This window comes from Rutilus rutilus (assembly GCF_951802725.1).
Source record: "Rutilus rutilus genome assembly, chromosome: 17".
Taxonomy (NCBI): domain Eukaryota; kingdom Metazoa; phylum Chordata; class Actinopteri; order Cypriniformes; family Leuciscidae; genus Rutilus; species Rutilus rutilus.
In genome coordinates, this window is record NC_140230.1 from 37,302,666 (window position 1) to 37,329,343 (window position 26,678).

At 42.7% G+C, this 26,678-nt stretch overlaps 2 protein-coding genes across 5 annotated transcripts; one reads left to right on the top strand and one right to left on the bottom strand.

Annotated features, from left to right (window-relative positions):
• Positions 1-3,834: 3,834 nt before the first annotated feature.
• nipal2 (NIPA like domain containing 2) lies at positions 3,835-18,865 on the bottom strand. Of its 2 annotated transcripts, XM_084385963.1 has the most exons (12): positions 18,805-18,865; positions 18,285-18,357; positions 16,986-17,054; positions 16,717-16,885; positions 8,287-8,346; positions 7,738-7,859; positions 7,532-7,628; positions 5,256-5,394; positions 4,770-4,858; positions 4,633-4,696; positions 4,412-4,506; positions 3,835-4,333 (listed from the first exon to the last, which is right to left on the bottom strand). In XM_084385963.1, exons 2-12 carry the CDS (start codon positions 18,288-18,290, stop codon positions 4,230-4,232), a joined length of 1,014 nt encoding a protein of 337 aa, XP_084242089.1. In that variant the 5' UTR covers positions 18,291-18,357; positions 18,805-18,865; the 3' UTR covers positions 3,835-4,229. The 2 variants fall into 2 exon arrangements, with proteins under 2 accessions (XP_084242089.1, XP_084242090.1); XM_084385964.1 differs by lacking the exon at positions 8,287-8,346 and having other exon boundaries at positions 4,139-4,333; positions 18,805-18,849.
• A 154-nt stretch (positions 18,866-19,019) lies between these two features.
• On the top strand, positions 19,020-25,520 carry kcns2 (potassium voltage-gated channel modifier subfamily S member 2). Of its 3 annotated transcripts, none has more exons than XM_084384868.1 (3): positions 19,020-19,756; positions 20,165-20,523; positions 22,876-25,520. In XM_084384868.1, the coding sequence occupies exons 1-3, from the start codon at positions 19,754-19,756 to the stop codon at positions 23,921-23,923; spliced, it is 1,410 nt and encodes a 469-aa protein (XP_084240994.1). In that variant the 5' UTR covers positions 19,020-19,753; the 3' UTR covers positions 23,924-25,520. The 3 variants fall into 3 exon arrangements, with proteins under 3 accessions (XP_084240994.1, XP_084240992.1, XP_084240993.1); XM_084384866.1 differs by having other exon boundaries at positions 19,020-19,575; XM_084384867.1 differs by having other exon boundaries at positions 19,020-19,575; positions 20,165-20,400.
• The last annotated feature ends 1,158 nt before the right edge of the window (positions 25,521-26,678 follow it).

Sequence of the window (26,678 nt, forward strand, 5' to 3'; positions counted from 1 at the left end):
GTTGTGTACTTGTATAACTTTGTTTTGCATTAAAAATACGAGACAGGCAGGAGTTCCCCACCTTGTAAAAATCTCCTCAACTTTGTGGTGCTTTGCCCGTCCTCAGTGGAAGAAGCTCCACTCACTTTGAACAGTAATCAAATACAACTAAGGGGCTGTTTACACCTGGCCACTTCATGCGTTTTCTCAGATCGGATAGCTATCCGATCGTGAAAAGACCAGGTGTAAATGCCCTCCGAAACGCTTTCGAGACGGATTTGAATCCGATCGCTCAAAACACTTCAGGAGGTGGTCTGGGCCTCATTCCTGACTAAACTGGACAAGTGTAAATGCATCTGGTTGTTGAAACCACATATGCAAATTGTACTCCTCCCAAAAATGTGACGTGCACTCCATCAAATCTGCATATAGTGCGGGAATTGAAGATCGGATCGCAAAAACACATTTATGTGACCAGGTGTAAATGGAATCGTTTTGATAAATCAGATAGCTATCCGATCTGAGAAAATGCATGAAGTGGGCAGGTGTAAACAGCCCCTAAAAGAAGCTCATTTTGTTTAGAGCTCTTGGGGAAAGGGCCCATCAAATCCACACTCAGCATGTACCCGGGTTCCACCACTGGTGTTGATTGCAAGTAACTTGACAGCTTTGAAAATTATGGTTTATACTTTTGATTATATGGTTTATAGTATTTCCATACGTCAGCTCTTAAAGGAACACTCCACCGTTTTTTCATATTAAACTATGTTATTCCCTTAACTAAGACGAGTTGATACATACCTCTCTCATCTCAGTGCGTGCAATCAATCGCTCTGGCGCGTGGCGACACTTTGATAGCACTTAGCTTAGCCCAGTTCATTCATTAGGATCCAAACAGAGATGAAGTTAGAAGCGACCACAACTCATGATGTAGTCAGCCGGATCCGGGCCGTACCCAGATCAGATGCAGGACCCGCGCCTAGACACGACCACAACTCATGATGTAGTCAGCCGGATCCGGGCCATATCCAGATCAGATGCAGGACCTGCGCCTAGACACGACCACAACTCATGATGTAGTCAGCCGGATCCGGGCCGTACCCAGATCAGATGCAGGACCCGCGCCTAGACACGACCACAACGCATGATGTAGTCAGCCGGATCCGGGCCGTATCCAGATCAGATGCAGGACCTGCGCCTAGACACGACCACAACTCATGATGTAGTCAGCCGGATCCGGGCCGTACCCAGATCAGATGCAGGACCCGCGCCTAGACACGACCACAACGCATGATGTAGTCAGCCGGATCCGGGCCGTATCCAGATCAGATGCAGGACCTGCGCCTAGACACGACCACAACTCATGATGTAGTCAGCCGGATCCGGGCCGTACCCAGATCAGATGCAGGACCCGCGCCTAGACACGACCACAACTCATGATGTAGTCAGCCGGATCCGGGCCGTACCCAGATCAGATGCAGGACCCGCGCCTAGACACGACCACAACTCATGATGTAGTCAGCCGGATCCGGGCCGTATCCAGATCAGATGGAGGACCCGCGCCTAGACACGACCACAACCCATGATGTAGTCAGCCGGATCCGGGCCGTATCCAGATCAGATTGAGGACCCGCGCCTAGACACGACCACAACTCATGATGTAGTCAGCCGGATCCGGGCCGTACCCAGATCAGATGCAGGACCCGTGCCTAGACACGACCACAACTCATGATGTAGTCAGCCGGATCCGGGCCATATCCAGATCAGATGCAGGACCCGCTCCTAGACACGACCACAACTCATGATGTAGTCAGCCGGATCCGGGCCGTATCCAGATCAGATGGAGGACCCGCGCCTAGACACGACCACAACTCATGATGTAGTCAGCCGGATCCGGGCCGTACCCAGATCAGATGCAGGACCCGCGCCTAGACACGACCACAACTCATGATGTAGTCAGCCGGATCCGGGCCGTATCCAGATCAGATGGAGGACCCGCGCCTAGACACGACCACAACACATGATGTAGTCAGCCGTATCCGGGCCGTACCCAGATCAGATGGAGGACCCGCGCCTAGACACGACCACAACACATGATGTAGTCAGCCGTATCCGGGCCGTATCCAGATCAGATGGAGGACCCGCGCCTAGACACGACCACAACTCATGATGTAGTCAGCCGGATCCGGGCCGTATCCAGATCAGATGGAAGACCCGCGCCTAGACACGACCACAACTCATGATGTAGTCAGCCGGATCCGGGCCGTATCCAGATCAGATGCAGGACACGCGCCTAGACACGACCACAACGCATGATGTAGTCAGCCGGATCCGGGCCGTATCCAGATCAGATGGAGGACCTGCGCCTAGACACGACCACAACGCATGATGTAGTCAGCCGTATCCGGGCCGTACCCAGATCAGATGCAGGACACGCGCCTAGACACGACCACAACACATGATGTAGTCAGCCGTATCCGGGCCGTACCCAGATCAGATGCAGGACCCGCGCCTAGACACGACCACAACTCATGATGTAGTCAGCCGTATCCGGGCCGTACCCAGATCAGATGCAGGACCCGCGCCTAGACACGACCACAACTCATGATGTAGTCAGCCGGATCCGGGCCGTATCCAGATCAGATGCAGGACCCGCGCCTAGACACGACCACAACACATGATGTAGTCAGCCGTATCCGGGCCGTACCCAGATCAGATGCAGGACCCGCGCCTAGACACGACCACAACTCATGATGTAGTCAGCCGTATCCGGGCCGTATCCAGATCAGATGCAGGACCCGCGCCTAGACACGACCACAACACATGATGTAGTCAGCCGTATCCGGGCCGTACCCAGATCAGATGGAGGACCCGCGCCTAGACACGACCACAACTCATGATGTAGTCAGCCGTTTCCGGGCCGTATCCAGATCAGATGGAGGACCCGCGCCTAGACACGACCACAACACATGATGTAGTCAGCCGTATCCGGGCCGTACCCAGATCAGATGGAGGACCCGCGCCTAGACACGACCACAACTCATGATGTAGTCAGCCGTATCCGGGCCGTATCCAGATCAGATGGAGGACCCGCGCCTAGACACGACCACAACTCATGATGTAGTCAGCCGTATCCGGGCCGTATCCAGATCAGATGGAGGACCCGCGCCTAGACACGACCACAACTCATGATGTAGTCAGCCGGATCCGGGCCGTATCCAGATCAGATGCAGGATCTGCGCCTAGACACGACCACAACTCATGATGTAGTCAGCCGGATCCGGGCCGTATCCAGATCAGATGGAGGACCCGCGCCTAGACACGACCACAACTCATGATGTAGTCAGCCGGATCCGGGCCGTATCCAGATCAGATGCAGGATCTGCGCCTAGACACGACCACAACTCATGATGTAGTCAGCCGGATCCGAGCAGTATCCAGATCAGATGGTGGACCTGCGCCTAGACACGACCACAACGCATGATGTAGTCAGCTGGATCCGAGCAGTATCCAGATCAGATGGTGGACCTGCGCCTAGACACGACCACAACTCATGATGTAGTCAGCCGGATCCGGGCCGTATCCAGATCAGATGGAGGATCTGCGCCTAGACACGCCTAGTGTGTGCCACACTAGGTAAAGTGTGTTGTGTGTTTTGATTAAGTGTTCAATTAAACCTCCTCTAGTTTCTGCTCAGGCAACATTAATGGTGCAGCATCCAGTGTTAGTCACACACTTTACCTTCATGAGATGTGTGTGTGTGTGTGTGTGTGTGTGTGTGTACCAAGTTTTTTATACAATACCAGTCATTTTGTCATGATTTTCCTTCAGGCAAAGTATCAAACTCGTTTTTTTCATGTTACAATGTTTATTTAAAAAAAAATCACAATACTCCCATAACACTTAGCAGTTATGCATTCAAAATGAACCCTTTTATAAACTCAGTTAGACACACACACACACACACACACACACACTTGCACACACTCAGATACACTCTCACTCGCGCACACAAACACTCACATATTCTCACATACACTCAGACACACACTGAGTGTTAGTGCTGTTCTCTGTTCCTCCTGTAGGCTCTCTCTCTCTCTGTCTGTCTCTCTCTCTCTCTCTCCCTCTCTCTCTCTCTCTCTCCCTCTCTCTCTCTCCCTCTCTCTCTCTCTCTCTCTCTCTCTCTCTCCCTCTCTCTCTCTCTCTCTCCCTCTCTCTCTCTCTCTCTCTCTCTCTCTCTCTCTCTCTCTCTATGGCTCGTCCTGTATTCCGCTGTTGCAGGTGAATTTAGACGCCAGCGCTCCGTATTTATTGTCGTCTGGCTGCGGCTGCACTTTGTCCGTACAACTTTTCCCTGAAAAACACAAACAAAATTATTATATTATAGTCACTTCCGGCTCGACCCCTGGATTATCAGGCGTTAGAGAGATACCTGGAATCTGGCCCATAGAAATGAACACGCTGTCCATCTTGATTCTGGGACGAGCTCGTGCGATCAGGAAAACTCCAGTGAATGCCAGAAGACACCTGAGACACACACACACACACACACACACACACACACACACACACACAGACACATCTTAAACCACAGAAACAAATATTGAAATATTGTTATAAATAAAAAGGTAAAAATGTTCAAGAAATGCTCACCCGACCACAAACATGATGCAGTATATCACAGATAAACCATAAAATTCTTCATAAAATAAAATGCCTAGAAATACAAATAGATTTTGTTAGTTATTTTTGGGATGAAACGCAACCGAACACATTTGAACTCGACTGACCGGCGACGATGGCGCTGGCGGTGAAGAACACGTAGTTGATGGGCACGATCTCAGTGGCGTCGAACAGCTTCATGGCCTGATTCAGAAACCTGAGGCGATCGAAGAGACCAGGGATTATTCCCAGCAAAATACTGAGAAGCGTGTGTGTGTGTGTGTGTGTGTGTGTGTGTCTAACCCTGAAGCGATCGAAGAGACCAGGGATTATTCCCAGCAAAATACTGAGAAGTGTGTGTGTGAGTGTGTGTGTGTGTGTCTAACCCTGAGGCGATCGAAGAGACCAGGGATTATTCCCAGCAAAATACTGAGAAGCGTGTGTGTGTGTGTGTGTGTGTGTGAGTGTGTGGGACGCACTTGATCTGGAAGGCGCAGAACACGATTATGATGATGAACATGATGTAGAAGATGGGATGTGAATGTGTGTGAGTGTGTGTGTGTGTGTGAGTGTGTGTGTGTGTGTGTGTGTGTGTGTGTGTGTGTGGGACGCACTTGATCTGGAAGGCGCAGGACACGATCATGATGACGAACATGATGTAGAAGATGGGATAGGTGAGCTGTAAGTGACTCCCTCGGATCGTCTCTGTGATCATACCTGAAACGGCCTTCACCGAGATCACTGTCACCGACGCTGCAACACACACACACACACACACACACACACACACCTCGTCACTGCTCTGCCCATCAGGATCAATCATTATCAAACTAGACTGAAGTGTTTCTATGCCAAAACTAGGAAATATTTAAGGAGAGGATTTGGATTTTTTGTTTTAAATGACAATATCTGGATCCTTCTCTGGTGCTGTTCGTGTGTCGGTCAAAAATTACCCTTTTTTTTTATTATTTCAATGAAATGAATGTACTATATTTTAGTTTAAGAATGTTTTTTATTTAATATTTTGTATTTTTAGGGGATTTTGTGGTACTAAATTATATTTACGCTGTATTTATAATCCATTTATTCACTTTTTGAGGATAGACCTGAAAATTGAATTGTGGTAAAACTTGAACGCTTTAGAGCGACAGACTGAAGTTTGATCTTTTCAAAGACGACACTCGGCAGATTATTGCTGAAGTGAAAAACGTTTTAAAAAGTGAACTTAAAAAAAGTTACAGAATTTTACGTTTATTGTTATAAACACGTTTTACTCTAAAACTGTGAGAAAATCAAAGCCATAAATCTAAACAAGTTGTGTTCCAAATGTGAGGTTGATATCTCAGTAAATGATCTTTCAGTGAATGTTGTTCGGCTGCAGTTCCAGACGCTTCCACTAGAGGAAACTCCTCTCATTCATTTCCAATGCGCTCATTTCTGACCGTGAGGAGCTCAAGTGACTATTGTTTACAGGACCATTTAACCCAGGGTTCTCAAGTCTCACGCATTGGCCATGAGACACACGCAATTCAACCAGTTCACACGCTCACACGCCACACCGTGTATTTCTCACGCTGAAAAGGCAATGCCAACCAAGTTGTCCTACAAGCTTTATATATAACGTTGTATATGAGGCGCGGGCACACAAAGTGAAGTTTCCTGCCGCCAGCACGTATTTCGGCCAGATTGAGTTCGTTAATAGGCAACATAGATGCGCGAACACACGGAAGTTGACGGAACATTCTCGGCCACCGTACGTTCGTTACTAGGTAACCAACAACATTGCGCGAACACACGTCGTGATGGAGAAGGTAAGTTGGAAGAAAGCTCGTCTAACATTTTAAGGCTAGAACATTTAATATATAGCCCATCGTATACATTATTATTGATGCAGTCAAAAACTCTTTGCAACCAGACCAGAAGCTTTGGCTCAGTTTGGCTAGCTTACGTTATCTGAAACTAAGGGAAATGTTAGTGGGTATGGGAAGGAATGAAGATGTATTTCTTCATTTTATTTTAAATAAATTTAAATGTATTTATTTTATTTTAAATTAAATTATATTATATATTATACTGTATTAATAGTATTTCTAGTTACATTAAGGCTACATACGTATTAAAGCAGAGTGCTCTGGGTAATATTTTATATCCTGTCAAAACATAACGTTACATTAATCATTGATTGCCATTGCATTTGTATTTTTCAAACACTTGCAACACAAAACACATTTCATGAACACATTACACACACACACAAACACACACACACATACCTTAATAATACTCTAATATGTCATTTGTTCTCAATGTCCCACCACACAATAAATCATTATACCATTTCGACTAGACACATTCAAAATGCAAAAATATTTGTTTTTCCAAACTGTTTGGAGCAATTTGTTATATTTTTGTCATTTTTGTAACTTAATTGTAATTTTGAAATATAACATTAAAGAGTATATTTGATGTGATTAATTGCTCTGTCATTGATCAGATTTACCAATTGTTATAATTTCAATTTGTGCTGGTTAATTATGAATGGGTAATTGGGGGGCGGGGCCAGGCGGGGGCGGGGCTCCATTAGGTCTCCTCCCCCAACCGCATGTGATCTCACTCCAAGATTTTGATAAAACTTGAGAACCCTGAACCTGTTCGAATCATGTCCATGATTTGTGTTCACATCGCAAGTGCCAAAACCTTAGCAAGTTTCGTACCATTCCGATGAAGTAAAAAATAAATAAATAAAATGTAACATTTTTCATTCAAAAATGATGAAGAGCACCAGCTAAACCAGCTTCTGTAGGATCTCAAGCCCTAATGAAAGGAACCAGACACTTTCTCATCATCTTCAGTCTCATACGTATATAACCAGAGCAGAATCTGTTCTCACCGAGTAACGCCACCATGACCATGATGATCACGATGTGCTTCATGTTCCTGCACTTGTACAGATACATCAGGACAGCGAAGAGAATCGCTTCGAACGACTGCAGAGAGACAGATGAAACACTCCTCAAGCACCACAGCATTTATATCACAGTCGTGTTTGTGTCACTTTTCCAATGGCTTCTTGATCGGATCGAAGATGAAACTCACGAAGTAGATGAGGAAGAGCCAGCTGACCAGCGAGCGCTCCACCATGTTGGCCGTCACATGAGGGGACGAATGAGGGGCAAAGGTCACCAGAAAGTAGGTGCCGGTCAGAGCTAAAGCGCCTCCTGTGAACAAAACGGCTTTATTACAAGACCATCAATCGCGTGTTCACGTTCACGTTCATGTTCATGTTACATTATGAATCCAGTGTTGGGTTTCATCAGGAGTTTGTGGAAGGCAGGTCTCGTTTCCTATTGATATTCTTGAGTGATCCTCAGATCAACTGAATTAACATCACACAGAACTGATTCAGTGTGTGTGTGTGTGTGTGTGTGTATTAGCAGTGATTGTTAGTGTCCAGCAGTCATGAGTTTGATTCCCAGAACAGGAATGAACTAATGTGATGTGAATAAACTCAATACTAATTGGTGGAATTGGCAATGTTGCAAACTCTCCCCAGTCTTACTTTATAATATAACTTTGAGTTTCATTATTTTACAGTATAACAACAGAAGAGAAGAACTTGAGGCGTGAATATGAATCTGATCTCACCGAGGATATCTGAAGCACGTAACGTTTCCTTGAGGAACACCACAGAAATAACAGCACTCGCTGAAAGAGAAGAACCAACGTTACAAGCTTTAAACACCATTAGAAGAGTAAAATACTGAGTGTGGTGCTTTACTGTGGTGCTTTACTGTCCCTGATGTGGTGTTTTACTGTGGTGTTTTACTGTCCCTGATGTGGTGTTTTACTGTGGTGTTTTACTGTGGTGTTTTACTGTGGTGCTTTACTGTCCCTGATGTGGTGTTTTACTGTGGTGTTTTACTGTCCCTGATGTGGTGTTTTACTGTGGTGCTTTACTGTGGTGCTTTACTGTCCCTGATGTGGTGTTTTACTGTGGTGTTTTACTGTCCCTGATGTGGTGCTTTACTGTGGTGTTTTACTGTGGTGCTTTACTGTCCCTGATGTGGTGTTTTACTGTGGTGTTTTACTGTCCCTGATGTGGTGCTTTACTGTGGTGTTTTACTGTGGTGCTTTACTGTCCTTGATGTGGTGTTTTACTGTCCCTGATGTGGTGCTTTACTGTAGTGTTTTACTGTGGTGCTTTACTGTCCCTGATGTGGTGTTTTACTGTGGTGCTTTACTGTGGTGTTTTACTGTCCCTGATGTGGTGTTTTACTGTGGTGTTTTACTGTCCCTGATGTGGTGTTTTACTGTAGTGTTTTACTGTGGTGCTTTACTGTCCCTGATGTGGTGTTTTACTGTGGTGCTTTACTGTGGTGTTTTACTGTGGTGCTTTACTGTGGTGTTTTACTGTGGTGCTTTACTGTGGTGTTTTACTGTGGTGCTTTACTGTCCTTGATGTGGTGTTTTACTGTCCCTGATGTGGTGTTTTACTGTAGTGTTTTACTGTGGTGCTTTACTGTCCCTGATGTGGTGTTTTACTGTGGTGCTTTACTGTGGTGTTTTACTGTCCCTGATGTGGTGTTTTACTGTAGTGTTTTACTGTAGTGTTTTACTGTGGTGCTTTACTGTCCCTGATGTGGTGTTTTACTGTGGTGCTTTACTGTGGTGTTTTACTGTGGTGCTTTACTGTGGTGTTTTACTGTGGTGTTTTACTGTCCCTGATGTGGTGTTTTACTGTGGTGTTTTACTGTCCCTGATGTGGTGTTTTACTGTGGTGTTTAACTGTGGTGTTTTACTGTCCCTGATGTGGTGTTTTACTGTGGTGTTTTACTGTCCCTGATGTGGTGCTTTACTGTGGTGTTTTACTGTCCCTGATGTGGTGTTTTACTGTGGTGCTTTACTGTGGTGTTTTACTGTGGTGTTTTACTGTGGTGCTTTACTGTGGTGTTTTACTGTGGTGCTTTACTCTGGTGTTTTACTGTGGTGCTTTACTGTGGTGTTTTACTGTCCATGATGTGGTGTTTTACTGTGGTGTTTTACTGTGGTGCTTCACTGTCCCTGATGTGGTGTTTTACTGTGGTGTTTTACTGTGGTGCTTCACTGTCCCTGATGTGGTGTTTTACTGTGGTGTTTTACTGTCCATGATGTGGTGTTTTACTGTGGTGTTTTACTGTCCCTGATGTGGTGCTTTACTGTGGTTTTTTACTGTGGTGTTTTACTGTCCCTGATGTGGTGCTTTACTGTGGTGTTTTACTGTGGTGTTTTACTGTCCCTGATGTGGTGTTTTACTGTGGTGTTTTACTGTCCCTGATGTGGTGCTTTACTGTGGTGTTTTACTGTCCCTGATGTGGTGCTTTACTGTGGTGCTTTACTGTCCCTGATGTGGTGTTTTACTGTGGTGCTTTACTGTGGTGTTTTACTGTGGTGTTTTACTGTGTTGTTTTACTGTGGTGCTTCACTGTCCCTGATGTGGTGTTTTACTGTGGTGTTTTACTGTCCCTGATGTGGTGTTTTACTGTGGTGTTTTACTGTCCCTGATGTGGTGCTTTACTGTGGTGTTTTACTGTCCCTGATGTGGTGCTTTACTGTGGTGTTTTACTGTGGTGCTTTACTGTGGTGTTTTACTGTGGTGTTTTACTGTGGTGCTTTACTGTGGTGTTTTACTGTGTTGTTTTACTGTGGTGCTTCACTGTCCCTGATGTGGTGTTTTACTGTCCCTGATGTGGTGTTTTACTGTGGTGTTTTACTGTCCCTGATGTGGTGCTTTACTGTGGTGTTTTACTGTCCCTGATGTGGTGCTTTACTGTGGTGTTTTACTGTGGTGTTTTACTGTGGTGTTTTACTGTGGTGTTTTACTGTGGTGCTTCACTGTCCCTGATGTGGTGTTTTACTGTGGTGTTTTACTGTCCCTGATGTGGTGTTTTACTGTGGTGTTTTACTGTGGTGTTTTACTGTCCCTGATGTGGTGTTTTACTGTGGTGTTTTACTGTCCCTGATGTGGTGCTTTACTGTGGTGTTTTACTGTGGTGTTTTACTGTCCCTGATTTGGTGCTTTACTGTGTTGTTTTACTGTGGTGCTTTACTGTCCCTGATGTGGTGTTTTACTGTGGTGTTTTACTGTGGTGTTTTACTGTGGTGCTTTACTGTGGTGCTTTACTGTGGTGTTTTACTGTGGTGTTTTACTGTGGTGCTTCACTGTCCCTGATGTGGTGCTTTACTGTGGTGTTTTACTGTCCCTGATGTGGTGTTTTACTGTGGTGCTTTACTGTGGTGTTTTACTGTGGTGTTTTACTGTCCCTGATGTGGTGTTTTACTGTGGTGTTTTACTGTCCCTGATGTGGTGTTTTACTGTGGTGTTTAACTGTGGTGTTTTACTGTCCCTGATGTGGTGTTTTACTGTGGTGTTTTACTGTCCATGATGTGGTGCTTTACTGTGGTGTTTTACTGTGGTGTTTTACTGTGGTGCTTTACTGTGGTGTTTTACTGTGGTGTTTTACTGTGGTGCTTCACTGTCCCTGATGTGGTGTTTTACTGTGGTGTTTTACTGTCCCTGATGTGGTGTTTTACTGTGGTGTTTTACTGTGGTGTTTTACTGTCCCTGATGTGGTGTTTTACTGTCCCTGATGTGGTGCTTTACTGTGGTGTTTTACTGTGGTGTTTTACTGTCCCTGATTTGGTGCTTTACTGTGTTGTTTTACTGTGGTGCTTTACTGTCCCTGATGTGGTGTTTTACTGTGGTGTTTTACTGTGGTGTTTTACTGTGGTGCTTTACTGTGGTGTTTTACTGTGGTGTTTTACTGTGGTGCTTCACTGTCCCTGATGTGGTGCTTTACTGTGGTGTTTTACTGTCCCTGATGTGGTGTTTTACTGTGGTGCTTTACTGTGGTGTTTTACTGTGGTGTTTTACTGTCCCTGATGTGGTGTTTTACTGTGGTGTTTTACTGTCCCTGATGTGGTGTTTTACTGTGGTGTTTAACTGTGGTGTTTTACTGTCCCTGATGTGGTGTTTTACTGTGGTGTTTAACTGTCCATGATGTGGTGTTTTACTGTGGTGTTTTACTGTGGTGCTTCACTGTCCCTGATGTGGTGTTTTACTGTGGTGTTTTACTGTGGTGCTTCACTGTCCCTGATGTGGTGTTTTACTGTGGTGTTTTACTGTCCATGATGTGGTGTTTTACTGTGGTGTTTTACTGTCCCTGATGTGGTGCTTTACTGTGGTGTTTTACTGTGGTGTTTTACTGTCCCTGATGTGGTGCTTTACTGTGGTGTTTTACTGTGGTGTTTTACTGTCCCTGATGTGGTGTTTTACTGTGGTGTTTTACTGTCCCTGATGTGGTGCTTTACTGTGGTGTTTTACTGTCCCTGATGTGGTGCTTTACTGTGGTGTTTTACTGTCCCTGATGTGGTGCTTTACTGTCCCTGATGTGGTGTTTTACTGTGGTGCTTTACTGTGGTGTTTTACTGTGGTGTTTTACTGTGGTGCTTTACTGTGGTGTTTTACTGTGTTGTTTTACTGTGGTGCTTCACTGTCCCTGATGTGGTGTTTTACTGTGGTGTTTTACTGTCCCTGATGTGGTGTTTTACTGTGGTGTTTTACTGTCCCTGATGTGGTGCTTTACTGTGGTGTTTTACTGTCCCTGATGTGGTGCTTTACTGTGGTGTTTTACTGTGGTGTTTTACTGTGGTGCTTTACTGTGGTGTTTTACTGTGGTGTTTTACTGTGGTGCTTCACTGTCCCTGATGTGGTGTTTTACTGTGGTGTTTTACTGTCCCTGATGTGGTGCTTTACTGTGGTGTTTTACTGTCCCTGATGTGGTGTTTTACTGTGGTGTTTTACTGTCCCTGATGTGGTGCTTTACTGTGGTGTTTTACTGTCCCTGATGTGGTGCTTTACTGTGGTGTTTTACTGTCCCTGATGTGGTGCTTTACTGTGGTGTTTTACTGTCCCTGATGTGGTGTTTTACTGTGGTGTTTTACTGTGGTGTTTTACTGTCCCTGATGTGGTGTTTTACTGTGGTGTTTTACTGTCCCTGATGTGGTGCTTTACTGTGGTGTTTTACTGTGGTGTTTTACTGTCCCTGATTTGGTGCTTTACTGTGTTGTTTTACTGTGGTGCTTTACTGTCCCTGATGTGTTGTTTTACTGTGGTGTTTTACTGTGGTGTTTTACTGTGGTGTTTTACTGTGGTGTTTTACTGTGGTGCTTCACTGTCCCTGATGTGGTGCTTTACTGTGGTGTTTTACTGTCCCTGATGTGGTGTTTTACTGTGGTGTTTTACTGTGGTGTTTTACTGTCCCTGATGTGGTGCTTTACTGTGGTGTTTTACTGTGGTGTTTTACTGTCCCTGATGTGGTGTTTTACTGTGGTGTTTTACTGTGGTGTTTTACTGTCCCTGATGTGGTGCTTTACTGTGGTGTTTTACTGTGGTGTTTTACTGTCCCTGATTTGGTGCTTTACTGTGTTGTTTTACTGTGGTGTTTTACTGTGGTGTTTTACTGTGGTGCTTCACTGTCCCTGATGTGGTGCTTTACTGTGGTGTTTTACTGTCCCTGATGTGGTGCTTTACTGTGGTGTTTTACTGTGGTGTTTTACTGTCCCTGATGTGGTGCTTTACTGTGGTGTTTTACTGTCCCTGATGTGGTGTTTTACTGTGGTATTTTACTGTGGTGTTTTACTGTCCCTGATGTGGTGCTTTACTGTGGTGTTTTACTGTGGTGTTTTACTGTCCCTGATGTGGTGTTTTACTGTGGTGTTTTACTGTCCCTGATGTGGTGCTTTACTGTGGTGTTTTACTGTCCCTGATGTGGTGTTTTACTGTGGTGTTTTACTGTCCCTGATGTGGTGTTTTACTGTGGTGTTTTACTGTGGTGTTTTACTGTCCCTGATGTGGTGTTTTACTGTGGTGTTTTACTGTCCCTGATGTGGTGTTTTACTGTGGTGTTTTACTGTCCATGATGTGGTGTTTTACTGTGGTGTTTTACTGTCCCTGATGTGGTGTTTTACTGTGGTGTTTTACTGTCCCTGATGTGGTGTTTTACTGTGGTGTTTTACTGTCCCTGATGTGGTGTTTTACTGTGGTGTTTAACTGTCCATGATGTGGTGTTTTACTGTGGTGTTTTACTGTCCCTGATGTGGTGTTTTACTGTGGTGTTTTACTGTGGTGTTTACTGTATTGTTTTACTGTGGTGTTTTACTGTCCATGATGTGGTGTTTAACTGTGGTGTTTTACTGTCCCTGATGTGGTGTTTTACTGTGTTGTTTTACTGTGGTGTTTTACTGTCCCTGATGTGGTGTTTTACTGTGGTGTTTTACTGTCCCTGATGTGGTGTTTTACTGTGGTGTTTTACTGTCCCTGATGTGGTGTTTTACTGTGGTGTTTTACTGTCCCTGATGTGGTGTTTAACTGTGGTGTTTTACTGTCCCTGATGTGGTGTTTTACTGTGTTGTTTTACTGTGGTGTTTTACTGTCCCTGATGTGGTGTTTTACTGTGTTGTTTTACTGTCCCTGATGTGGTGTTTAACTGTGGTGTTTTACTGTCCCTGATGTGGTGTTTTACTGTGTTGTTTTACTGTGGTGTTTTACTGTCCCTGATGTGGTGTTTTACTGTGTTGTTTTACTGTGGTGTTTTACTGTCCCTGATGTGGTGTTTAACTGTGGTGTTTAACTGTCCCTGATGTGGTGTTTTACTGTGTTGTTTTACTGTCCCTGATGTGGTGTTTAACTGTGGTGTTTTACTGTCCCTGATGTGGTGTTTTACTGTGTTGTTTTACTGTGGTGTTTTACTGTCTCTGATGTGGTGTTTTACTGTGTTGTTTTACTGTGGTGTTTTACTGTCCCTGATGTGGTGTTTAACTGTGTTGTTTTACTGTCCCTGATGTGGTGTTTAACTGTGGTGTTTTACTGTCCCTGATGTGGTGTTTAACTGTGGTGTTTTACTGTCCCTGATGTGGTGTTTTACTGTGGTGTTTTACTGTCTCTGATGTGGTGTTTTACTGTGTTGTTTTACTGTGGTGTTTTACTGTCCCTGATGTGGTGTTTAACTGTGGTGTTTTACTGTCCCTGATGTGGTGTTTAACTGTGTTGTTTTACTGTCCCTGATGTGGTGTTTAACTGTGGTGTTTTACTGTCCCTGATGTGGTGTTTTACTGTGTTGTTTTACTGTGGTGTTTTACTGTCTCTGATGTGGTGTTTTACTGTGTTGTTTTACTGTGGTGTTTTACCGTCCCTGATGTGGTGTTTTACTGTGTTGTTTTACTGTGGTGTTTTACTGTCCCTGATGTGGTGTTTAACTGTGTTGTTTTACTGTCCCTGATGTGGTGTTTAACTGTGGTGTTTTACTGTCCCTGATGTGGTGTTTTACTGTGTTGTTTTACTGTGGTGTTTTACTGTCTCTGATGTGGTGTTTAACTGTGTTGTTTTACTGTCCCTGATGTGGTGTTTAACTGTGGTGTTTTACTGTCCCTGATGTGGTGTTTTACTGTGTTGTTTTACTGTGGTGTTTTACTGTCTCTGATGTGGTGTTTAACTGTGTTGTTTTACTGTCCCTGATGTGGTGTTTAACTGTGGTGTTTTACTGTCCCTGATGTGGTGTTTTACTGTGGTGTTTTACTGTCCCTGATGTGGTGTTTTACTGTGTTGTTTTACTGTGGTGTTTTACTGTCTCTGATGTGGTGTTTAACTGTGGTGTTTTACTGTCCCTGATGTGGTGTTTTACTGTGTTGTTTTACTGTGGTGTTTAACTGTGTTGTTTTACTGTCCCTGATGTGGTGTTTAACTGTGGTGTTTTACTGTCCCTGATGTGGTGTTTTACTGTGTTGTTTTACTGTGGTGTTTTACTGTCTCTGATGTGGTGTTTTACTGTGTTGTTTTACTGTGGTGTTTTACTGTCCCTGATGTGGTGTTTTACTGTGTTGTTTTACTGTGGTGTTTTACTGTCCCTGATGTGGTGTTTTAATGTGGTGTTTAACTGTGGTGTTTTACTGTCCCTGATGTGGTGTTTTACTGTGGTGTTTTACTGTGGTGTTTTACTGTGGTGTTTTACTGTGTTGTTTTACTGTGGTGTTTTACTGTCCCTGATGTGGTGTTTTACTGTGGTGTTTAACTGTGGTGTTTTACTGTCCCTGATGTGGTGTTTTACTGTGTTGTTTTACTGTGGTGCTTTACTGTCCCTGATGTGGTGTTTACTGTGGTGTTTTACTGTCCCTGATGTGGTGTTTTACTGTGGTGTTTTACTGTCCCTGATGTGGTGTTTTACTGTGGTGTTTACTGTGGTGTTTACTGTGTTGTTTTACTGAGGTGTTTTACTGTGGTGTTTTACTGTGTTGTTTTACTGTTGTTTTACTGTGTTGTTTTACTGTGGTGTTTTACTGTGGTGTTTTACTGTGTTGATACTGTGTTGTTTTACTGTGGTGTTTTACTGTGTTGTTTTACTGTTGTTTTACTGTGGTGTTTTACTGTGGTGTTTTACTGTGTTGATACTGTGTTGTTTTTACTGTGGTGTTTTACTGTGGTGCTTTACTGTCCCTGATGTGGTGTTTTACTGTGGTGCTTTACTGTGGTGTTTTACTGTGGTGTTTACTGTGGTGTTTTACTGTGGTGTTTTACTGTGGTGTTTTACTGTGTTGTTTTACTGTTGTTTTACTGTGGTGTTTTACTGTGGTGTTTTACTGTGTTGATACTGTGTTGTTTTACTGTGGTGTTTTACTGTGTTGTTTTACTGTGTTGATACTGTGGTGTTTTACTGTGGTGTTTTACTGTGTTGATACTGTGGTGTTTTACTGTGTTATTTTACTGTGTTGATACTGTGTTGTTTTACTGTGGTGTTTTACTGTGGTGTTTTACTGTGTTGATACTGTGGTGTTTTACTGTGGTGTTTTACTGTGTTGTTTTACTGTGTTGATACTGTGGTGTTTTACTGTGTTGTTTTACTGTGTTGATACTGTGTTGTTTTACTGTTGTTGATACTGTGTTGTTTTACTGTGTTGTTTTACTGTGTTGTTTTACTGTGTTGATACTGTGGTGTTTTACTGTGTTGATACTGTGTTGTTTTACTGTTGTTGTACTGTGGTTACCGATGACAGACACGCAGCCGAGAGGAGCGATGAGCGACGCCGGAGCAAATCCATATGCAGCGAAGTTTCCCAGTTCTCCCAATCCCATGAGCAAGATCCCACACCACCACAGACGACTGGTGTAGTACGGGCTTGTCCCGCGCTGAGATTGACGCATGTGTGTGTATTTCTGCAAAGCAAACACCAGCAGAGATCGAAACACTGAAACACTGAAGAGCAGATGTTTGTGAATGATTTCCATGCGACTGTTAATGAGTGTCGAGGTTCACCTGGATATTTAAGGAGATGCTGATGAGAAAGTTTCCACATACTGCAATGCAGATCCCCACGATATAAACCTGCGAACACAAAACATTATCTCACAGACCATAGAAACAAACGCGTGTTGATCCTGAAACAACATTCCTATCGAAGATAGTCAAAAACGTCTAAATTAATCCTAAAATTATAAGGAAACAATAGGCAGATAAATAATGTCGCTAGTGTAGGGAAAGATGGGACTAAGTACAGGAGTACTGAGTTTATTCTCAGATTAGAGGCTGTTTTAGCTGTAGTTTGAGTTTAATCTCAGGTTAGAGGGTGTAGTTTGAGTTTAATTTCAGATTGAGTTTAATCTCAGATAAAAGGCTGTATTTTGAGTTTAATCTCAGATTACATGCTGTTTTATCTGTAGTTTGAGTTTAATCTCAGATAAGAGGCTGTAGTTTGAGATTAATCTCAGATTACATGCTGTTTTATCTGTAGTTTGAGTTTAATCTCAGATAAGAGGCTGTAGTTTGAGTTTAATCTCAGATTACATGCTGTTTTAGCTGTAGTTTGAGTTTAATCTCATATTAAATGCTGTTTTATCTTAGTTTGAGTTTAATCTCATATTAGATGCTGTTTTATCTGTAGTTTGAGTTTAATCTCAGATAAGAGGCTGTAGTTTGAGATTAATCTCAGATTAGATGCTGTTTTAGCTGTAGTTTGAGTTTAATCTCAGATTAAATGCTGTTTTAGATGCTGTTTTAGCTTAGTTTGAGTTTAATCTCAGATTAGATGCTGCTTTAGCTGTAGTTTGAGTTTAATTTCAGATTAGATGCTGTTTTAGCTGTAGTTTGAGTTTAATGTCAGGTTAGATGGCATAGTTTGAGTTTAATCTCAGATAAAAGGCTGTAGTTTGAGATTAATCTCAGATTAGATGCTGTTTTAGCTGTAGTTTGAGTTTAATCTCAGATTAAATGCTGTTTTAGATGCTGTTTTAGCTTAGTTTGAGTTTAATCTCAGATTAGATGCTGCTTTAGCTGTAGTTTGAGTTCAATCTCAGGTTAGATGCTGTTTTAGCTGCAGTTTGAGTTTAATCTCAGATTAAATGCTGTTTTAGATGCTGTTTTAGCTTAGTTTGAGTTTAATCTCAGATTAGATGCTGCTTTAGCTGTAGTTTGAGTTTAATTTCAGATTAGATGCTGTTTTAGCTGTAGTTTGAGTTTAATGTCAGGTTAGATGGCATAGTTTGAGTTTAATTTCAGATTAGATGCTGTTTTAGCTGTAGTTTGCGTTTAATCTCAGATACACTGTTAATTTTGTACCTCCATCCTGGATCTTCACTTGTAGTTCCCACAAGGCATGTAAAGTGAGTGAATAACCACATTCACAAACACACTGCACAAGTGAAAAGAACAACAGACACAACTTCAACACAACTGTGTGCGTGTTCAGCTCTTTAAAGCTCTATGATCGGTCTGTTTTACAGAGGTGCATATATTCCTCATACAGATATCATATCTCATACATGATGTACAACCACATATCTCCCTGAGACAGAAAAAACAACAAAAACAATGTCAAATCCCATTCAGTGAATCAAAACCTTTGACTTCCAGAGAAAGAATGGAATTAACACTTTCATAAACTGAACATTACTTTCTAAACATACTTTGCTGATCTAATAAGATAACAACCTGACATCAAACATTAATAGTAGCTATTTGACAATAAGCAACCGCTCAACAGTGCATATAAATAACAAGACTAATAATAAAGATTGAATTAGAGGCTCAGTCCACACTTATTGTTTTGAAAACAGCAGTTATGAGCAGAAATACATACGGCTTCTCCGGTACAGGAACGAGAGGCAGTGCTGGGACTTTCTATGTGTGTGTGTGTGTGTGTGTGTGTGTGTGTGTGTGTGTGTGTGTGTGTGTGTGTGTTCATGCTTACAGGACTCTTTGTGCAGGCCAGGACAATAGTGTTCTGTGAGTGTGTGTGAGCTGTGCTGGATGGACAGTAGATCTATTATCTTACATTACAGCACATTCTTGCATGATGATAACACACTAAGAATGTGTGTTTAAATGTATTATTGTAAGGTTTAGACTAGAGTAACAGAAGTGGCCTTTGAAACAGTAACAAAAAATCTAACCAAAATGGCTCATTATCATCTTAAAGATAAAGATACGTTTTTTGTTTTTTTTTAAGATAGAGAGTATTATTTACAGAAAAACTTGGTCATCTCTCCTGATGTCCTGATAATATATAAATATTTATATGAATTCATTTTCCAGGTAATTTGATCCAGGCATTTTTTCGGAGATGTTCCCCTAATTATGATCATAAATAGCGAGAATGAGATGCAGGTTTGATAAAGACACTTGTTGTGTGTCAGAAGACACGCCCATCACGACACTGTAGGATTCTTAACAGAACTGAGTGAAAGTCATCAGCGCTTTATTATTTTAATCTGGCAGAATGTTTTTTTGTTTTTTGTTTTTTTTTTGTTGTCAGAATGTTTTTGTCTCCGTCATTTGCGGGATTCTGTGTCGTCACTGTCGTGCACGCGCCTGCAGCTGTGCACGTGTTGGGAAACGCTGGAATAGCTCGGTGAGTTTATGACGATAATAATCATCTCACATATTAATCATATCCGCAGAAACGACATGTGAATTAAACGCGCATTTAGAGCGGAATCGCCGGTTTCATCGCGAGATCGATCGAGCTGTTCGAGATTCATGTTCAGATCAAACCTTTCTGTGAGGAAATCTGCTTCGATGGAGATGAAATGGTGCTCAGTGTTGTGTGTGTGTGTGTGTGTGTGCGCGCGTGTGCGTGTGCGTGCGTGTGAGCGAGTGAGTGTGTGTGTGTGTGTGTGTGTGTGCGCGCGTGTGCGTGTGCGTGTGAGTGAGTGAGTGTGTGTGTGTGCAAGTGTGTGTGTGAGAATGTGTGAATTTAGAATTTGAATAGTTTGTGTGAATGTAGAATATCTGTAAATGGTTTTCTCATGTTTTGCTCCGTGTGTGTGTGTGTGTGTGTGTGTGTGTGAGTGAGTGAGTGTGTGTGTGTGTGTGTGTGTGTGTGTGTGTGTGTGTGTGTGTGTGTGTGTGAATGTGTTTGTGTGAATGTAGAATATCTGTAAATGGTTTTCTCATGCTTTGCTCTGTGTGTGTGTGTGTGTGTGTGTGTGTGTCTCCAGATCAGCGCTGGATCTCCCAGTGACTCCCGGTTTTCCTCAGTCATGCTCGGCTCGATCCGCATTAATGTGGGAGGATTTCGGCGCCGGCTTCTCTCCACTCGACTCTCCCGTTTCCCCGAGACCCGACTCGCTCGCTTGCTGAGCTGTCGATCCAGGGAGTCGATCCTCGAGCTGTGCGACGACTACGACGAGTCCGAGAGCGAGTTCTACTTCGACCGTAATCCCACGCTCTTCCCGTACGTCCTGCACTTCTACAACACGGGAAGACTTCACGTCATGGAGGAGCTCTGCATCTTCTCCTTCAGTCAGGAGATTGAGTACTGGGGCATCGACGAGCTGTTCCTTGACTCCTGCTGCAGGTTAGAGGCTGTTCGAGTTTAATCTCAGGTTAGATGTTGTAGTTTGAGTTTAATCTCAGATTAGATGCTGTTTTAGCTGTAGTTTGATTTTAATCTCAGGTTAGATGCTGTAATTTGAGTTTAATCTCAGGTTAGATTTTGTAAATTTGAGTTTAATCTCAGATTAGATGCTGTTTTAGCTGTAGTTTGAGTTTAATTTCAGGTTAGATACTGTAGTTTGAGTTTAATCTCAGATTAGATGCTGTTTTAGCTGTAGTTTGATTTTAATCTCAGGTTAGATGCTGTAATTTGAGTTTAATCTCAGGTTAGATTTTGTAAATTTGAGTTTAATCTCAGATTAGATGCTGTTTTAGCTGTAGTTTGAGTTTAATCTCAGGTTAGATGCTGTTTTAGCTGTAGTTTGAGTTTAATTTCAGGTTAGATACTGTAGTTTGATTTTAATTTCAGGTTAGATGTTGTAGTTTGAGTTTAATCTCAGGTTAGATTTTGTAGTTTGAGTTTAATCTCAGGTTAGATGCTGTTTTAGCTGTAGTTTGAGTTTAATCTCAGATTAGATGCTGTTTTAGCTGTAGTTTGAGTTTAATCTCAGGTTAGATGCTGTAATTTGAGTTTAATCTCAGGTTAGATTTTGTAAATTTGAGTTTAATCTCAGATTAGATGCTGTTTTAGCTGTAGTTTGATTTTAATCTCAGGTTAGATGCTGTAATTTGAGTTTAATCTCAGGTTAGATTTTGTAAATTTGAGTTTAATCTCAGATTAGATGCTGTTTTAGCTGTAGTTTGAGTTTAATCTCAGGTTAGATGCTGTAATTTGAGTTTAATCTCAGGTTAGATTTTGTAGTTTGAGCTTAATCTCAGATTAGATGCTGTTTTAGCTGTAGTTTGAGTTTAATTTCAGGTTAATTTCAGGTTAGATGTTGTAGTTTGAGTTTAATCTCAGGTTAGATTTTGTAGTTTGAGTTTAATCTCAGGTTAGATGCTGTTTTAGCTGTAGTTTGAGTTTAATTTCAGGTTAATTTCAGGTTAGATGTTGTAGTTTGAGTTTAATCTCAGGTTAGATTTTGTAGTTTGAGTTTAATCTCAGGTTAGATGCTGTTTTAGCTGTAGTTTGAGTTTAATTTCAGGTTAATTTCAGGTTAGATGTTGTAGTTTGAGTTTAATCTCAGGTTAGATGCTGTAGTTTGAGTTTAATTTCAGGTTAATTTCAGGTTAGATGTTGTAGTTTGAGTTTAATCTCAGGTTAGATTTTGTAGTTTGAGTTTAATCTCAGGTTAGATGCTGTTTTAGCTGTAGTTTGAGTTTAATTTCAGGTTAGATACTGTAGTTTGAGTTTAATTTCAGGTTAATTTCAGGTTAGATGTTGTAGTTTGAGTTTAATCTCAGGTTAGATTTTGTAGTTTGAGTTTAATCTCAGGTTAGATGCTGTTTTAGCTGTAGTTTGAGTTTAATTTCAGGTTAGATACTGTAGTTTGAGTTTAATTTCAGGTTAATTTCAGGTTAGATGTTGTAGTTTGAGTTTAATCTCAGATTAGATGCTGTTTTAGCTGTAGTTTGTTTAATCTCAAGTTAGACGCTGTAGTTAGAGTTTAATCTCAGGTTAGATGCTGTTTTAGCTGTAGTTTGAGTTTAATTTCAGGTTAGATGTTGTAGTTTGAGTTTAATTTCAGGTTAGATGCTGTAGTTTGAGTTTAATCTCAGGTTAGATGCTGTTTTAGCTGTAGTTTGAGTTTAATTTCAGGTTAGATGTTGTAGTTTGAGTTTAATTTCAGGTTAGATGCTGTAGTTTGAGTTTAATCTCAGGTTAGAGGCTGTTGTTTGACTTTAATCTCAGGTTAGATGCTGTTTTAGCTGTAGTTCGAGTTTAATCACAAATTAGATGCTGTTGTTTGAGTTTAATCTCAGATTAGATGCTGTTTTAGCTGTAGTTCGAGTTTAATCTCAGATTAGATGCTGTTTTAGCTGTAGTTCGAGTTTAATCTCAGATTAGATGCTGTTTTAGCTGAAGTTTGAGTTTAATCTCAGGTTAGAGGCTGTAGTTTGAGTTTAGGGTTAGGGTTAGATGCTGTGTGCTATGATCAGTCTATTATCATTTACATTTATGCATTTGGCAGACGCTTTTATCCAAAGCAACTTACATTGCATTTCAGGGTACACATTTACATTCTTATCAGTTCTTGCTTTCCCTGGGGTTTATCAGAGGTGCATATATTCCTCACACAGATATCACATCTCATACATGATGTACAACCACGTATCTCCCTGAGACAGAAAAACAACAACAATCCCATACGGGTAATCTAAACCTTCACACTGCTGAAAAGCCATAACAACAATACTTGTATCTGACTTGCAGGAGCAGCTTCCACTGCCGGAGGATGGATCCGGATCAAGACCGGGACGACGGGAGCTCAACCGGAAGCTCAACCTCATCGTTTGACGAGATCATGGAGTTCTACAGCGACGCCGGGAAATTCGACAAGCAGCTTCTAGGGAGCGTTCGCCGGAGAATCTGGTTAATGCTGGATAATCCTGGATATTCCCTTCCCAGTCGCCTCATCAGTATCTTCTCCATCCTGGTCCTGTTGGGCTCCATCGCCAGCATGTGCATGAACAGCATGAGCGAGTTCACTCGGGAAGATCCGCGCTTCCAGACCGTGGAGAATTTGGGAATAGCCTGGTTCACTTTCGAGCTTCTTGCTCGACTCTCCGTGGCTCCGGATCTCCTCCGATTCTTCGCACACCCGCTAAACCTGATCGATCTGGTGTCTATCCTACCCTTCTATCTGACGCTAGTGATCGATCTGGTTGCGGAGAGCAGTCCTGCGCTGGCTAATCTGGGAAGAGTCGCACAGGTGCTCCGGTTGACCAGGATCTTCCGGATCCTGAAGCTGGCTCGCCACTCCACGGGCCTTCGGTCTCTGGGAGCCACGCTCCGGAACAGCTATCGGGAGATCGGGCTTCTCCTGCTGTATCTCTCCGTCGGAGTCTCCTTCTTCTCCGTCATGGCCTACACCCTGGAGAAGGAGGAGAACGAGGGATTGAGCACCATCCCGGCCGGCTGGTGGTGGGCCACGGTTAGCATGACCACTGTGGGATACGGAGACGTCATTCCCGGATCCGTCGTGGGAAAGCTCACGGCGTCGGCCTGTATATTAGCGGGAATACTGGTCGTGGTGCTTCCCATCACGCTGATATTTAATAAGTTTTCCCTGTTTTATAAGAGGCAGAAGCAGCTGGAGATCATCATGAGGAGCTGCGAGTTCGACAGGGGAATGAAGGAGCCTCCGTCTGTCAATCTGAGGAATTATTACGCTCATAAAGTCAAGACGCTGATGGCCAGTCTGTCCAACATGAGCCGCAGTTCTCCCAGCGATCCCAGTCTGAGCGGCTCTCTGCGTTAGACTGTTTGCTTCATGTGTCCTTTAATAGCCAGTTAAAGTAACAGCGGCTACGTTTACATGCACAGACTGAATGCAGTCCGAGTGATGAGTCTGGATGTAGTGTTTACCTGAACGTGATCGGGTTGATGTGCGTGTTTTTATGTCACAAGCTTAAATATATATTCCGGATATATTCTTTGACATGCGCACACTGCATGAATATACAGAGTTTCCCGATGTTTGCGCATAATAACCGTTCTCCTACATTGGTTCTTTATTTGTTTTAAACAGCAGACTTGATATTTATGCATTTCTGGTCATAATTTGGAGATAATGATCATATGAGCCGTTGTGCCGCTGCTAATATTGATCACGCAGTAAAACTGCCCAAAACCAGTGGTGTGTGGATGAGTCTGAAGCAGCACTGGTGGGCCGTTGTCCTGCTCCACTTCACACACGCAGAAGAGGAGGATTATAGGAGGAAGAACAGCTCGTTCAGCGCATCATTACGCTATTTCTACATCATTGCACATGCTCAGTCCTTTCAGTTTCGGATTTCAATCCAATCAAGTGTTCACATGTTCTCTCGATTGGTTTAGAAAAGGAATAAACCCCTTTCAATCCCATCGAAATCTCATTCTGATCGAGCTCAATCGGATCGATTAAGGCGTTTGCATGAAGATTGAGCCGTCAATCCGATCACTAGTGGGTTATCTGGCATGTAAGCGTAGCCAGTGTGTGTTTATACGGGCTGGATGGGTTTCGTCCCGATGTCCGGCTTCATTTATGTCCAGTAGAGGAGAGCGGGGATCAACACTTTTGACTTTCTCAGTTTGTGTAAATCCACTTGGGGTTCAGTGAATTTATTTTTTCCCGCATTAATTTCACACACGTCTACTACAATTATGTGGTTATGTTTCATTAATAACAGTGTATACTTTTTGTGTACGATTTACCCCGAAAGAATGGAAGTGAAATGTGACAACATGTCTGATCTAATCAAAAAAATATACAAGACAAACAGAAATATTTTGTTTGGAAAATACAATGAATTTTTTCATATAAAATAATGGCATTTTTTAATAATAAAAAATTAACTAATTTTTTTGTTTGACAACAAACACCACAAAAACACAGCTATACAGCAGAGTTCAAAACATAATAATAATTAATAATTTCTGAACATTGACTCACTCTTCTTTATTCACCTTTTTCTCATGGTTTCTCAATAGAATTCATAAAAGTATAGAATAGAATATCATAGTTCTAATAGAACGCAGTGTGACAACATGCCCCGTCTGCACATCTGGGGTTTAAACCAGCGAGTGTTTCTGCTGTTAGATCAGCATTAAAGAACGATCTCAACTGTTAAATAACAGATATAAGATTAAAATAATATCAGATTTGTCTCATTTTAAATAATCACAAAAAATAGAGATGAAAAATTAACATAAGTAAATTACTTTTGCAATGGTTAAATGTTCAGTGATATCTTCCAAAGATCTTTTTCATTTTGGCTAAATTTCTTCTCTATATAGTGTTGATATGGTAAAGAGTAAATACACTAAGTTTCGTCATGCTGGCGTGTTTGGAAAGTTTTAATCGTGTGTGACAACTAGTCCCGTGTTATTGTGTGTCCCGAGCAGCCCTACACTGGTGTACGCTTTGGTTCTGTGTGTTCAGGAGTGTGTGGTTCTGTGTGTTCAGGAGTGTGTGGGTTCTGTGTGTACAGGAGTGTGTGGTTCTGTGTGTTCAGGAGTGTGTGGTTCTGTGTGTTCAGGAGTGTGTGGGTTCTGTGTGTACAGGAGTGTGTGGTTCTGTGTGTACAGGAGTGTGTGGGTTCTGTGTGTACAGGAGTGTGTGGTTCTGTGTGTTCAGGAGTGTGTGGTTCTGTGTGTTCAGGAGTGTGTGGGTTCTGTGTGTACAGGAGTGTGTGGTTCTGTGTGTTCAGGAGTGTGTGGTTCTGTGTGTTCAGGAGTGTGTGGTTCTGTGTGTTCAGGAGTGTGTGGGTTCTGTGTGTACAGGAGTGTGTGGTTCTGTGTGTTCAGGAGTGTGTGGTTCTGTGTGTTCAGGAGTGTGTGGGTTCTGTGTGTACAGGAGTGTGTGGTTCTGTGTGTACAGGAGTGTGTGGTTCTGTGTGTTCAGGAGTGTGTGGGTTCTGTGTGTACAGGAGTGTGTGGGTTCTGTGTGTTCAGGAGTGTGTGGTTCTGTGTGTTCAGGAGTGTGTGGTTCTGTTTGTTCAGGAGTGTGTGGTTCTGTTTGTTCAGGAGTGTGTGGGTTCTGTGTGTTCAGGAGTGTGTGGTTCTGTGTGTTCAGGAGTGTGTGGTTCTGTTTGTTCAGGAGTGTGTGGGTTCTGTGTGTTCAGGAGTGTGTGGTTCTGTGTGTTCAGGAGTGTGTGGTTCTGTTTGTTCAGGAGTGTGTGGGTTCTATGTGTACAGGAGTGTGTGGGTTCTGTGTGTACAGGAGTGTGTGGGTTCTGTGTGTACAGGAGTGTGTGGGTTCTGTGTGTACAGGAGTGTGTGGGTTCTGTGTGTTCAGGAGTGTGTGGTTCTGGGTGTTCAGGAGTGTGTGGGTTCCAGAATTATATGCACTGATAGTATTTTGAGAAGAATCTGTGAGTGTAAGTAACCCATCTCAAATGTGAAGAGCTGAAGTTTTTTTCAGTGAAGTTTTATTGCTTTTGAATGAGTTTTACACACCGATCTTTGTGTTTTAAGGCGATCAGAGATCAGATCAACATTGTTCTTTTGTTAATATTCTGTTGTTTAATATGAAT

Coding starts and splice junctions, on each gene's coding strand:
- kcns2 (XM_084384866.1), top strand. CDS start 19,444: ATGTTTTTTTGTTTTTTGTTTTTTTTTTGTTGTCAGAATGTTTTTGTC. Junction 19,576..20,164: donor GGAAACGCTGGAATAGCTCG/GTGAGTTTATGA, acceptor GTGTGTCTCCAG/ATCAGCGCTGGATCTCCCAG. Junction 20,524..22,875: donor TTCCTTGACTCCTGCTGCAG/GTTAGAGGCTGT, acceptor TCTGACTTGCAG/GAGCAGCTTCCACTGCCGGA.
- nipal2 (XM_084385963.1), bottom strand. Junction 7,860..8,286: donor ACGTGCTTCAGATATCCTCG/GTGAGATCAGAT, acceptor TTTTGTTCACAG/GAGGCGCTTTAGCTCTGACC. Junction 4,697..4,769: donor CGCCAGCGCCATCGTCGCCG/GTCAGTCGAGTT, acceptor TTGTATTTCTAG/GCATTTTATTTTATGAAGAA.